Below are 14,117 nucleotides of genomic sequence, written 5' to 3'. Positions count from 1 at the left end.
AAGGAATTATGTCTATATTATTTGTATGAGAGACACTACACAATGCTTGCTTCTCAATCTAAGGAAAAACAACTGTAGTGCGAGTTCGAACAGATCTCTACTTGTGTGCACGGATTCAAACTTCTGTGTGAAAAAGGGCAAAATAAAACCAAATGGTGCCGTGATCTCCTATGGCCAAAAACAGGTTAGAAATTTAAAACTGAGTTAGAATTGAAGATCACCATGATAATGGACTTCTAAGGTCGAGCATGAACAGACACGCACACCCCAGGTAAGTAGTTTAGTGATTGCACTAATAATGATATAAGATGATAAAATCAGCCTGGCTTGTCTTTCTAGACCAGATGACATACAGGAAAAAGAAGAAATCATCTTGGCTTGTCTTTACAGTGAAGGAGCGCACTTCTGCTAACAAGGACGGACAATAATGGTAAAAGAGGTAAAAGCACCGGAGGTCCATAAACTTGCATGGTGGGTGCTGGTTTGGTCCACAAACTTGCAAAACTTGACCCCAGCACCCACTAACTTGCAGCTTAGGTGCAAAAAAACCCACAGCCAATCAGGAGCGGCCACCCGCCACTGGATATTTTGTGAAGACCACCCCAACTTGTTTGAAATTGATGCGGCCACCCGCCACTGGATATTTTGCGAAGACCACCCCAACTTGTTCGAAATTGATGCACAGCAGCACGGTCCCAGCTGTCAGTATGCGGATGAGAATAAATAAATATAGAGCGTTAAAAATTGCAGCCGCGACGAGTCGAACTCAGACAATCGGCAGGACTGCTCGATCACGCTAACCAACAGACCAAATTATTCTATTTGTTTCATATGCGTATGGGTCGTTTATATATATATATGTGTGTGTGTGTGTGTGTGAAAAATGGCTGATCTGTCCGAACAAACAAACCACGTCGCCCAATCAAATGATCTTTTTTTTTCGCGAAAGCTGTTTATATATCTTTTTTTTGCGGGCCACTGTTTATATATCTGTTAGCACGTCATCTTTTTTTTTCATGGTAATGCATGTCTCATTTATATCATATAAGAATCATAGTACACGTCACGTACAAACAGACCTAGTAAAACTGAAAAGATATATCTGTTAGTAGTCACCTCCAAGCCAGGGAGCAGCCCAGTATATGTGTACGTACACCCTGACTATATACATATGAAATGCAAAAAAATATGGTACTCCAAAGCAATACAAGTATAAACTACTAGCCTCATCTACAAAAGGAAATACGTCAATACCATATGACCATAGAAACGCCGCGTTATATATATATATATATATATATCTATCACATCAAAACCTCATCAGTATAGAAAGGCAGGCATGGTGTGATACTAAAGAAAATCAAACTAAGCACACAAAATTCAAATAAATTAAATGCTTCCTTTTTACAATTTTAAACTACAAACATAAGCTCAAGTACACTCTATAATCACTCACAAAAAAGTACACTCTACTAGTTTGCTGGCCTAAACTTTAATAGAAAAATGCTTCTGTTGAAATCGATTTTGACCAAAACAAAGTACAGTGTTAAAATCATACTAAAAATAAATAAGCTCGTGCAAATCGCAAAAATCTGTTGTATTGCAGAAAAGAATGTGACGTCTCCATCGTCGGAGGTTCTAGTGTTGCTCTAAAATTTTCGCTGTCACGACACTACTGCCAAAATATTAGACCATGTGAAATTTGAGACTTTGTTACTTTGACCATAAAAAATGAAGCACACACAATAATATATAATTTCATTAAATAAATATCACTTGCATCGAGTGCACATACATACGAGCTTGGTTCGATTTCGCCAGATCGTTGCTTGGTTCATTAGGATAGTCGAACGCGAAATATCTTAATTTCTAGAGCAATTCGAACTAAAACCATGTCAAATATTTTCGAACGGAGAGAGTAGCTAGCTAGGTTGATGCATGATGACCTGTGATCTCTACAGTTAACTAGCTATCTTATCGAAGCCAAAAATGAGTTGAGTGAGATGCTTTTTTGTAATAAACTGGTAAGAAGACGTTTGTATGTTTTTGAAATACTTACGTCTACGCCATGATATACGTGCCAATTTAGTTTGTTGATCAATCAGAATGGAAAGGAGTCTTCCAAAAAAAAAGAATGAAAAGGAGTCACGACGTACCGGGTCTCGTCGTGTATATACTATATAGAATATACAGTTGCGTCGGGCGCAGTTTTTCCTTCTTCCGTTTCTTTTTGTGTTGGCTGAAATCTGGACCCATGCGTCAATTCTAAAGGATTCAGGGCGTTTTCTATAAAATGTACAGTGCTAGATGTAACCTCGTGATTGGCTGTGGGCTTTTTTGCACCTAGGATGCAAGTTTGTGGGTGGTGGAGTAAGCTTTTGCAAGTTTTGGACCAAATCATCCCAACCCGAGCAAGTTTGTGGACTTCTAGTGCCTTTACCTCTGCTAACAAGGAGCGCACCTCTGCTAACAAGGAGCGCACTTCTGCTAACAAGGCGGTCCTGAGAATCCGGGCTCTGCAGTGCCACTGCTGAGCTGCAGATCAAGCAACACTTTTTACCATTGTGGACGTCAACATCAGGTCAAGCCTGACATCTGACGAATTCACAGATGTAACGTTTTTCGATTAAAAGACTGAACTAGTACAAAATAAACCACACATAATCAATCAGGTTCTGAAGAAACCAAAAGACAACAGTACAAACGACAAACAGTTTACCTGTGCCCTGAGAGATTACTGAAGTATATGGAGCTGTGATTCTCATCATCACTAACCAAGATAGAAAGTAAGCATATCGTTTCTTGTCGATGTGTTGCCCCTTGCTTCTCCACTCAAGTCCTTCTCGAAAAGACCAAAATAATTTCCACCGTCAAACTCTGCTAGAGTGGTCAATATTCTCATGCTGCTTGAACAGTTAGCTTTTCCATGTCACATGTCAGGACATTTAGACAGGTATCCTTGTGTCACCCACCATCTTGTCGCCATCAACTACTTATAAATCTCTGGAGACTTCTCCATTTTGCAAAGATTCTCTGCGAGACTTGTTCGGTAGAGAGAGTTGCTTTGAATAGGAAACAAGACCAAGTTTGTCGATCGTCCAAGTTGCAGCAGATGAAAATTCTTCTCCATTACCATAGTGCAGATCAACATCAGGTCAAGACTGACCTATATGAAAAATGCTCACAGTACAAGTTTTTTTTATTAAACTCTGAACTAGCACAAAGGTGAAAATGACAAGTATCCTTGTGTCGCCCACCCACTCGTCACAGTCAAAAGTCAACCATGGAGACTTTCATATTTCGCGAAGACTCTCTGCAAGACTTGGCAGATGCCACCTATAAATTTGTTAAAAAGCCGACCAGTTGATTACCTACTTAATTCTGGCCATGGAGGTTGCCTTGTCTGCGGTTGCAGGTGAACTAGTGAGCCGTTTCATCTCCTTCCTGCTGAACAAGTACCATTCTAGCCGTCCACACTCGCAGGAGAAGGTGATGGAGAGGTTGCAGCATCTCCTGGTGAGAGTTTGCACCATCGTCGAGGAGGCGGACACACGGTACATAACCAACTCCGGGATGATGATGCAGCTCAATATGCTCTCAGAGGCCATGTACCGAGGATACAGTGTGGTGGACAACTCGAAGTATCAAGCTCTCCAAGACGGGGCAAGCTCTGACGAGGTTAGCAGTAACGACTCATCTATTGGGAGCTTGTATTTAGCCAAGCGTTCTCGAACAAGCAATAAGGGCACGCACCTTGAGTTGCATTGTGCCTTGGAAAGCTTGGAAATTGTTGTTGCTAACATGGCAGAATTTGTTATCCTTCTGGGTGGATGCGAGCGCATGTCTCGTAGGCCATATGATGTTTATCTTTACATAGATAACTTCATGTTTGGCCGGCATGCTGAAAAGCAAAAGCTCTTGAGCTTCTTGCTGCAGCACGACGACCCTCTTGGTGATCATGCACTAGCAGTTCTTCCGCTCATAGGTGGTGCAACAATTGGGAAGAAAACTTTGGTTGCTCATGTGTGCGGCGATGAAAGGGTTCGCCTGCGCTTCTCCTCTATATTGCACTTGAATGGAGACAACCTTTTAAGAATACTTGACCACAGGAGGACTATGAAAGGGATGATGTTAATTGTTATTGAGTTTGTTTCTGATGTAAATGACAATGACTGGAAAAAGTTTCACTCATTTCTCATACGAATTGGAAGAGGAAGCAAGATCATCATTGTAAGTAGAATTAAAAGATTAGCCCGGTTTGGATCGGTGAAGCCGATATTCTTAAGTGCTCTATCTCACGATGAGTTGAGGTACCTTTTCAAGATAATGGCATTCGGAAGCGTAGACCCGACAGAACATCCACGGCTACTTCAGCTCGCAGATGAATTTGCCAAGGTGTTGCATAGTATGCAATCTTCACTTGTCGAAATAACTGTGTTTGCAGATGCGTTAAGGAGGAGTCTGCATGTTCAATCTTGGTGTTGCATATTGGACAAGGGGATAAGGTTCCTTAAAAGGAACCTCTCCATGTATGGTATGCCACCAAGAATAGCGCTCCAAGAACAAGGCCATCCAGTGGACATAACGGATGTTACTTCACATCCACATAGCATGACACCTTATACAATGAATGCTTCAATTGAGAAACCACCAAGGGTGACTTCTGCGGAACTTCTAACGGATCCTAGTGTTAGACCAAAAGGAGACTTCATTCTCATTTTATGGGAATCAAGGATACCCCCGCATGAATCATTTGAATATTTTGTTACAAGTCGTGTTCAGGATACACATCAAGGTAGCACCTTGGCAGGGAGGAAGCGACGAGGAGGGCCGGTCTAATTTTGTTTCACAACTCTTGTAATGTAGCTCTTGCTGTATTTTCTTATTCAGAATAAACGGATGTGTTCATGTATACCATTGAAGTAATAAATGTACTAATGATTTCAGTTAACGTACCATAAACTTGTACATTTTATCAGATCCAGCGATCCACCACCTGCTCTTTTTAGATAGCGAACAAACGACATCATCCAATGCGACAGTACTGACTACCACTCCTTACTATCACTAGCGAGTGAACTCTAAGTAAAGTGACTTACTAATTATATGTTGTGCTGTTGCGTGGATGTGGAATGCACGAAAACTTGGATCAGGTTAGATTACAGTTGCAACTGCATGATAAGATTGGATTAAGAAGTCTGCTAGGCGCCGGCATCCTTCCCAGGCTGAAAGCAGAAATATTCTGATAAAATTTAAGAAACTGTCGGAACGAGCATCTGAGGATAATGATTTAAGTTTGAGGTGTATATGGTTTGGATATTCGCAGTAACATCAACAGCCTCCTGACCTGTCGGAACGAGCATCCTAGCACTCGTCCAGAAGCCAAGAAACAGGGGGGAACAAAAACAATTTCTTCTAGGAAGACAGCTGCTAGTTTGGAATAGCAAACAAAACAAAGTTGTCGATCGTCTAAAACTTTCCAGAACCGAAGAGTGGAACCAGAAAATACGGTACAGTCAGCTGTCTAGCTAGATCTGAAACAAGAAGGAAATCATAAGCTTTATTTTTCTTAAGGAAACTGCTTGCTATGTCGACTTGAATAATAAACACTTAAACAGTGATGGCAATGCGTTCTGTTACACTATGTCAGTTACAATATCCCATAATACTAGCTATAGCACATTCAAGACCTGACAATATTGGAGGTAACTTCTGTGTGAAATCCACGCGAAAAAACTAACAGAAAAAGCGTCTAATATGGGCTGTTACTAAATTCAGTCCAAAGCCTGTTTCAGCACTGAAAAGAGGACCCGTTTGAGCCCACCAAATTATGAGTCTGATTGCTATACGGACAAGTTACATATCTTCAGAAAGATTACTCAAGTAGGGCGTTCTGGATAGGGCGATACTAGGCGCCGGTGCGCCGGCCGAACGTTTCGGCCGGTTGCACCCTAGCCGTCAGATCGGCCCGTCCCGAGCCGTTGGATCCTAATCCAACCAGGTCGTCGTCTTCCTCTCGCGAGCGCGTAACGAGCGTCGTCTTCCTCTCGCAAACCCCATCTCGCCTGCCGCACGCGTTCCCCCTCGTCGGCGCCCCTCCCTCGCCTGCCCTCCTCATCCCTGGTCGCCGGCCGTCTTTCCAGCCACCCTGGTCGCCGGTCCCAGTCCTCGGCGGCCATCCTCGTCACCGGCTTCGCCCCATGCAACAGCCCACCCCCTGCGGCTGTAGCTTCCATGGCCACCGTTGCAGCTCCGGTGGCGACGACCGGAGGTCACCGGCGTGCTCATCGGTGTGCTCGCCGCGCGCTCATATCCAGCTTGCAACAACAAAAAATCGAGCGCCAGGGGAGATTTTTTTTTCCAACCGGGCTCATACCCCTTTCCATTAATTTTGCAATCAACGGAAATACATCAGTCTGTAGCAACCAAGTCTGATGAAGTACCAGAATAACCAAGATCTAAAGATAGGACCGACTGCAAAAAGCTAAATGAGACTGAAAAGGGGGGAGCGAGCTGGTGCATCATCAGGAAACCCACCGCATGATGACTCTGGAGCGAGTCATCCGCCATGGGGCGAAAACCTGATGACACAAACAAGCCACAACCCAAATAAAAACATCTAATTTCTCAGGAAGAGACTATCAGACTACCTCAAAAGGACTAGCCAAAACACGACCATGAAACAGATATCCAGCGGGCATCAAACCCTAGTGGATCAAGATACTTAAAAGGAGACCCAATCAGCAGCTGCAGCTAGCCAATCTGAATCCCATCCTTGTCATCCAAGAGGAGCCTGTCGCGAGTGAAGGGCCTGTCCGCCAGCGCAGCAGCCACGTGAGCCAACCTCTTCACTCCAGCTTGGAACTTCGCCTTGTCTTCAGCTTTAAGCAACCCTGCCCAATACAGCATAAACGAGCAGGCAGTGAAAACAGCCTCCAGGGGAGTGCGAGCTACATATTTATCAAAGGTAACTTTGTTGCGGAGACACCAGATACCCCAACAAATGGCCGCAATAATCATCATATAGAATTGATTTCCTCCTGGAAAGAACCTATATAACCAAGCAAAACTTTGCCAAAGAGATCGGGGACAACAAGAGACCCCAACTGTCATACCCAGTACACCCCAAACTGTACGAGCTAGAGGGCAAGTAAAGAACAAATGATTCGCAGTTTCTATATCTGTGCAAAAGGAACACATAGGATTTCCAGGCCACTTCCTATTGCGCATATTGTCTCGTGTAAGCACAGCATTCTGAAATAATTGCCATAAGAAAATTTTAATTTTCAATGGAACAGAGGCTTTCCAAACCCACTTGTAATTGGGGCCAGCCAGGTTTCTTTCCAGCCATTCATACATCGATTTAGTCATAAACTTCCCTTTACTACTAAATGCCCAGGAGATATTATCCGAGGAGTTACTCAGAGAAAGTTTTTTAGCCTCTGTAACCATCCAGGTCCACTGCTCACCAAAAACACCTGATAGTCTGCGTCTGAAATTAAGCTCATAGTTATTCGCTACCCAGGATGCCAGAGTACTCTCCTGATCATGGCAAATGTTGAACAGATCAGGGAACCGATCTTTCAATATATTGTTCTCTATCCAAAGGTCATGCCAGACCCTAGTTAGGTTACCACTTTCGATAGCGATTTTCCTACCAGCCATATATGAGTCCTTGACTTTCATAATAGCTTTCCAACAAGGAGAGTCGGAGAAACAACCGCGTATATTTGCAACTGTCTTGTTCTTGAAATATCTGGCTTTGACTATACATTGCCACAACCCATCACTAGTTTCAAGTTTCCACCACCATTTAACAAGTAGAGCAACATTCTGTTTATGAAGATCCTTAATACCTAGCCCCCCTTTTTTCTTAGATCGACATATTCTTGTCCATCTAACCATATGATACCCATGCTTCTTATTCTTCCTCCTCCAAAAGAATCGACTACGATGTTTGTCCATTTTTTCAATAAAGGTTTTATTGAAAAGGAACATCGACATGAGATAAGATGGAATCCCATCCAGACTAGATCCCAATAAAGTGAGTCTGGCCCCGGAGGAGGCCGCATAGGCCACCCAGGCGTCAAGCTTTTTAATCATCTTTCCATCCAGGGAATCTAGATCCTCATTCCTGAGAGTGGAGTATGTTACTGGGACTCCCAGGTATTTCATAGGCAAGGTACCCACTTGGCAACCAAACATATCAGCGTAACTAAGTCTATATCATTATCTCCTCCGATACCAAAAACCTCACTCTTCTCAAAATTGATTTTTAAACCAGACATGAGTTCAAAAAGATAGAGCAAGAGCTTGACATTGATGGCTTTGTCGATATCATGTTCAAAACAAAGCATCGTGTCATCAGCGTATTGTAGGATGCCCACCCCATCTTCAATAAGATCAGCAGCCAAACCTTTAATAAGACCATTTTTTGTGCCGTCAACATCATCTTAGTTAGGCACTCAGCCGCCAAATTAAAAAGGAAAGGGGAATGAGGATCTCCCTGCCTCACCCCCTTGGCACTTTGTATATAAGGCCCCACTTCATCATTAATCTTGACACTGACCGTGCCATTCATAAGAATTTGAGAAACCCACCAACACCACTTGGAATTAAACCCACGCTTCACATGACAATCAAGTAAAAACTCCCAATTAACTTTGTCATAAGCTTTCTCGAAATCAAGCTTAAGAATCACTCCCACTCGTTTTTTAATATGAGTATAGTGTAGTACCTCATGCAAGGATAATATGCCGTCAACTATATGCTGCCCTTTAATGAAAGCATTCTGCTGTATACTGAACAACTTGTGTGCATATTTGCTAGCCCTAATATCCATGGCTTTGGTGAGTAATTTGTAAGGACAACGCAGCAAACAAATGGGCCTGTATTGCTGAATTCAATTGGCGTTTGATGATTTAGGCAATAGAGTTATAATGCCATAGTTCAGCCTCTGCACATCTAACTTGCCCTCATAGAACCACTCAAACAAGCACATCAGATCCGAAGAGACAATTTCCCAGCAATGTTGATAAAACTCAACAGGGATATCATCCGGTCCAGGGGCTCGATTAGATCTCATATCAAACAGAGCCTTTTTAATCTCCTCAAGGGAGAAAGGACGAGTCAAGTCTTCATTATCTTCAGGAGAGATTTTTTCCTCCCGAGACCACAATGTTGCATCTATTTGACAAAGATTGCCAGGGGCCGGTCCGAAAAGGTTTCTATAATATTCCGTGGCGTGGGCTAATAAGTTCTTGGTACCTTCTATGGTCACAGATCCACATTCTAGGGAAATCATGGAATTTTTTCTACGACGCCCGTTAGCTACCTTGTGGAAAAAGTCAGTGTTATTGTCCCCTTGCAAAAGCCACCTCTCATTAGAAAATTGGTGCCAATGCATCTCCTCTTCCACATACATCTCATTAAGTTCTACCAGGATAGCAAGTTTTCTAGTGTAGGCTTCCCCACAAAGTCCAACCTCCTCCTCCAATTTTTCCAATTCTTGAAGCTCAAGCTTAATAATCCTCTTTCTAATTTTGTTATGACCAAACAAATTGGACCCCCACCCCTTGAAGAATTTTTTAAACCTCTTCAGCTTAATGTTCAAAGAGTCGATAGGGTTGATGGTGTAAACTGGCCTTGACCAGATCTCAGATACCAGGGGAAGGAAATCTGGATTCTTAAGCCAAGCATTATCAAATTTGAAGCACCTGTTACCTGGTGCTCTAGATGAGGCTCCCCCACCATCCAACAGTAAGGGGTTATGGTCAGAGTACTCCTTAACTAACTTATTTACTGATGCAAGGGGATATAAATCCTCCTAATCAGAGGACATCAGGACCCTGTCCAGTTTTTCCAAAGTTGGGTTTTCTTGCTTATTAGACCAGGTATAACAGCCACCTGTCATATGAATCTCTCTCAACCCAAGCAGGTGAATGACAGAGTTAAACACATCAGAGAAGTGAGAAATGGCTGTTTTTTTATTCTTCTCTCCACAATGTATAATGATATTAAAATCACCCCCCACCAGATAAGGCATGTTAGTATTATGGCACATAGAAGATAGCTCCGCGATGAACTCAGGTTTATGTTCATCACGAGCAGCACCATAAACAATCATCAAAGACCACCTACAGTTCTTGACTTTATCAAACAAATCTAACTGCAAGATGTACTTACCATATTTAGTAGTAAGGATATCAAAATTATCTTTACTAAGTCCACAAAGAATTCCTCCAGATTTCCCTCTAGAAGGAATCCACTCCCAATGAAATTTTTGGTTCGGGTCAAGCTTCCTAAAGAAGGATAGCTTATATGTCTCTTTCATAGTCTCCTGTAGACCAATAAAATCAATCCCATTGGCATTAATCATATCCATGAGGCAGGTAGACATGCCCTTCTTACCTGCCCCCCTGCAATTCCAAAAAATGCCTTTCATTTATATCGTTCGGGTTTGTCCCTAACTCTGATAGGTCTGCCAGGGTCCATAGCAGCCCTACCCTCTCCTTTTTTCATTTGACTTCTTGTCATAGGTCCAACAGATTTATTAGGAGATATAACCACCACTGATTTTTTGTGACGATACTTCTTTTTCTTTTGTCTAGACAAAACAGGGATAAAAGGATCCTCACTATCCTTACTGTCATCGTCCCAAGTTAAAGAAAGGGGTATCTCATTTCCTAACCCATCACCGATGGTCATCTTAGGGGGATTCACCTCAATATTTTTGTCGTGCAAAAGATTTCTAGAGAGTTCAAGTTCACGTAGAATATCTATAGCAGCAAAATTATCATCTGGGATTTGCACTCCCATTAATGAAGCACGCAATATAATGACAGAATCAGACAAAGCAGAAAACTGATTTTTTGAGCTGGGAGTTCTCATACCTTCTGAATCTCTCTTCGTCATCCTTTTGGTGGCCACATCCTCCACTTTTTTTAGCTTCTGCATCTGTCTTCGTGGAGCATATTCCTCATAGATCATGCTATCTTGAGTTGGGGACCCAGATGGAGATTCAACTGTATAAGTACTACAGTTTTCTCCCCCTTCCATAGACCCTTCCTCGAGTGGAACAATATGAGGCAGGGATGGCCATGCAATATAATCTGCCAAAGGAGGAAAAATACCCCCATAAGTTGTATCATCATAATGAAGATATAGAGGTGAGGGGGGAACAGGAGTCAAAATTCCCCAAGCACCTTTATGCACATCAACATCATGAGTGGGAGATCCTGTTATCATTTCCATTTCCAGCCCATCATGGACTTTCTCCTCAGAAGCTTCACTACTATGAGGATCACAATGTGTCATTTTTTCAGTATCATGTTCTCTTGCCATGGTTTCGATAAGCAATTCTGTATGGTTTCCCTCGTCACTTTCTTCTTCTTCTTCACTCTCAGCAACAGCAGCCAACCTCTGCCCCCCTTTATCATAATTCTGGGATGAGTAGGTACCAACCATGGAAGCACTCGTCTCCCCTTGCCCAGTAGAATAAGCAAGATATGTTTCCGTCCTTGCTTTCTTGGGGAAGGAAGGAGATGCACTGCTATCAACTGCTATGGAGGACTAGTTTTTGTCAGCTCCCAATGTCACAACTTTCTCAACTTCATAAAAGAAGTCATAATATTGTTCCCCAAGCATTCCTTCAGCTGAGGGGGGAATTCTCTCCACCTCTCTGCACCCCAGCAGAATTCTGACATATTCAGGTTTGTGTATAGTAGTTTCATCCACTTCTAGTGTTATCCCTACCAGAGCCCCAGCATAGGCAGCATGTTCAGTGCACCTTTTTTCGATAGGAATATTACGAACCCTCACCCAAGCCTTTTCCATAATCCCCTTGGCCCCAATCGAAGCAGTCCAGGGTGTAATGCAGACCACAACAGCCCCCTCCATCAATGGCATACGTTTCCCATAACAACATGCTCTCTCAACTTCACTAGCATTATGAAAACGCATCACAAATTTAGCACGACCAATGGAACGGGCAGCACATTTCCACTTCTTCTTACCAGGCTTTTTAGCAAAGATGGCATTAAATTCATGTTCAATCTCTCTAACCGATGCAACACCCTCCACTACAGTGATCACAACATTGTTAGTTTTTTCTACGCTCTGCTTAGCGGCACACATGTCAGGGATATAGAAGAAACCCTGGCCAGGCGACTGGAATCCGCACATGAGAGGAACACATTCCCAGGGCCTCAGAGTTTGACAAAGTTGAGCCATATGACCTAGCTTGTTGCATTTCTCACAACGGATAGTGGGGCAGCGAGGAGCGAAATGACCTGAGAGGGAGCAGTTGATGCAGATCTCGTTGGTGCCCTTGGTCGCAGCTTGTCCAGTCGGTGGAGGCGGAGGTGGAGGGTGTGGAGGAGGCTCCTTGGCGCCCGTCGTCGTCTCCTTGGTCTCCCCGCTCATGGCCCGCGCGGTAGCTTCCCATCTGTCTCCGACCTCACCACCTCTAGATCTCGAACCACCAGCCATCGACGGTGGTGGATCTCGTTGCTGCCACACCATATGGCGAGTCTGATTTGGTGGCGGAGCCTTGCGCCCTCCGCCAAATCCGCCCCGCCCCATGTTGTCCCTCCACCCTCCTGATCTCCCCCACCACGCTCTCCCAACGGGTCCCGCCGCACACCACCGGGTCGCTTCGCCGCAGCGACTTGGGCGAAGGAGCGGTCGTCGCCACCGGCCTTGCCGCGCCACCACCCGAAGGATTCGCGTGGGGAGTAGATGGGGGTGGGGGAAACCCTAGCTCACTCCCACAGATGCCCGAAGAGGAAGGTGAGATGCGCGCCTCGTGCGGTAGTGGTGGTAGGTGGGGAAAATGATGCGTCCCCTCCCCCTGCCTCCCCCACTCCATATGGTTCCTCCCTAGGGTCGGGGTGGGGTCCCCCATGGCGATCTGCTCCCACGTGTCGCCCATCCACCATTGACGGGCGGTGGGTGGGGTTCTGGACCCCCTCGATACGAGTCGGAGCACGCACCTGAGGGTCCGCATGCTTCCCGTGTACCGCGCCACGGCCCGGGCCGTACGCCGCATTCGCTGGGGACGGCCACGTCGCCGGTAGTCGCTCCCGAATCTTCACAAAATGGCACGGCAGAGAGATGACGTCGTTGATGTCGATGCGTTCCCCCACGCGAAGGAATCGCGCGTCAACCGTAACCCCACGCCCGTCGATCAGCACGAGGCGGAGCGCGTCTCGTCGGAGAATCAGCTCGCCGTCACGGAACGTAAGTGTATGTGTCTGCAGATCGGCGGCGTAAGATACGCGCCATCGCTCATCCTCGTGCGAGACGAAGACACCATCTCAGACGCCGTCCTAGCGCCAGGGGAGATGCCTACTGCTGCAACCGATGATGGAAAAAGCTACAATCGCTGACGAAAAAAGCTTCAACCGGCTATGAAAAAAGTTTCAACTCGTACAACGGAAACTATGAATGACCAAAGAAAAGCTACAACCGGCGATGAAAAAAGCTTCATCCGACGACGAAAAAAGCTTCAACCGGCTATGAAAAAAGTTTCAACTCGTACGACGGAAACTATGAACGACCAAAGAAAAGCTACAACCGGCGATGAAAAAAGCTTCATCCGACGATGAAAAAAGCTTCAACCATGGAGCCGTAAGCCATGGACGACAAACGAAAATCTACAACCGGCGGTTACAAAAGCTACAACCGGCATTGAAAAAAGCTTCAAACTAATTGTCTTGCTGTGAATCCCGCGATGACGATGACGTCGTTTTGCTGCAACCATAGTTGGTTTTTCTACAAAACGGTGTTGGAATTTGTTACAACCATTTTCACAGCTACTTGCTGCTGCTCCGCCGAGCTCCCATGCCTGCCCATGGCCATCGTCGCCGCGGTGCCGTTCCGGGAGGAAAAAGGTTCAACGGTTGCAGCTCCGCGCGTGGTGGGTTGCAGCTCAGACGTGGTCGGGTCCGACGAGGGCAGGCAGAGCTCCGGTGGCGCCGATCCGAGCAGATCTGGCCGAGGGCAGCCGGATCGGCTGATTCCCATGGCGGCGGCGCCCTGGGAGGCCTCCGGCCGGCGAAGGTTGACCATGGCAGCGGGGGGAGAGAGAGACGAGCGACGGGAAGAAGAGAAACAGG

At 45.0% G+C, this 14,117-nt stretch overlaps 2 protein-coding genes across 2 annotated transcripts; one reads left to right on the top strand and one right to left on the bottom strand.

Annotated features, from left to right (window-relative positions):
- Positions 1 to 3,277: 3,277 nt before the first annotated feature.
- LOC125535036 (putative disease resistance RPP13-like protein 1) lies at positions 3,278 to 4,939 on the top strand. The gene has a single exon (XM_048698099.2). The coding sequence runs from the start codon at positions 3,388 to 3,390 to the stop codon at positions 4,837 to 4,839; it is 1,452 nt and encodes a 483-aa protein (XP_048554056.2). The 5' UTR covers positions 3,278 to 3,387; the 3' UTR covers positions 4,840 to 4,939.
- Positions 4,940 to 6,753: 1,814 nt separating this feature from the next.
- On the bottom strand, positions 6,754 to 13,048 carry LOC147982829 (uncharacterized). The gene is made up of 4 exons (XM_087540555.1): positions 12,993 to 13,048; positions 12,291 to 12,604; positions 10,893 to 11,111; positions 6,754 to 6,893 (listed from the first exon to the last, which is right to left on the bottom strand). The coding sequence occupies exons 1-4, from the start codon at positions 13,046 to 13,048 to the stop codon at positions 6,754 to 6,756; spliced, it is 729 nt and encodes a 242-aa protein (XP_087396681.1).
- Between the last annotated feature and the right edge of the window lie 1,069 nt (positions 13,049 to 14,117).

This window comes from Triticum urartu, chromosome 2A (genome assembly GCF_056163025.1).
Source record: "Triticum urartu cultivar PI428250 chromosome 2A, HENAU_Tu73, whole genome shotgun sequence".
Classification (NCBI taxonomy): domain Eukaryota; kingdom Viridiplantae; phylum Streptophyta; class Magnoliopsida; order Poales; family Poaceae; genus Triticum; species Triticum urartu.
The sequence above is the reverse complement of the archived record's forward strand: the minus strand, read 5'-3'. Positions and strand labels throughout refer to the sequence as shown.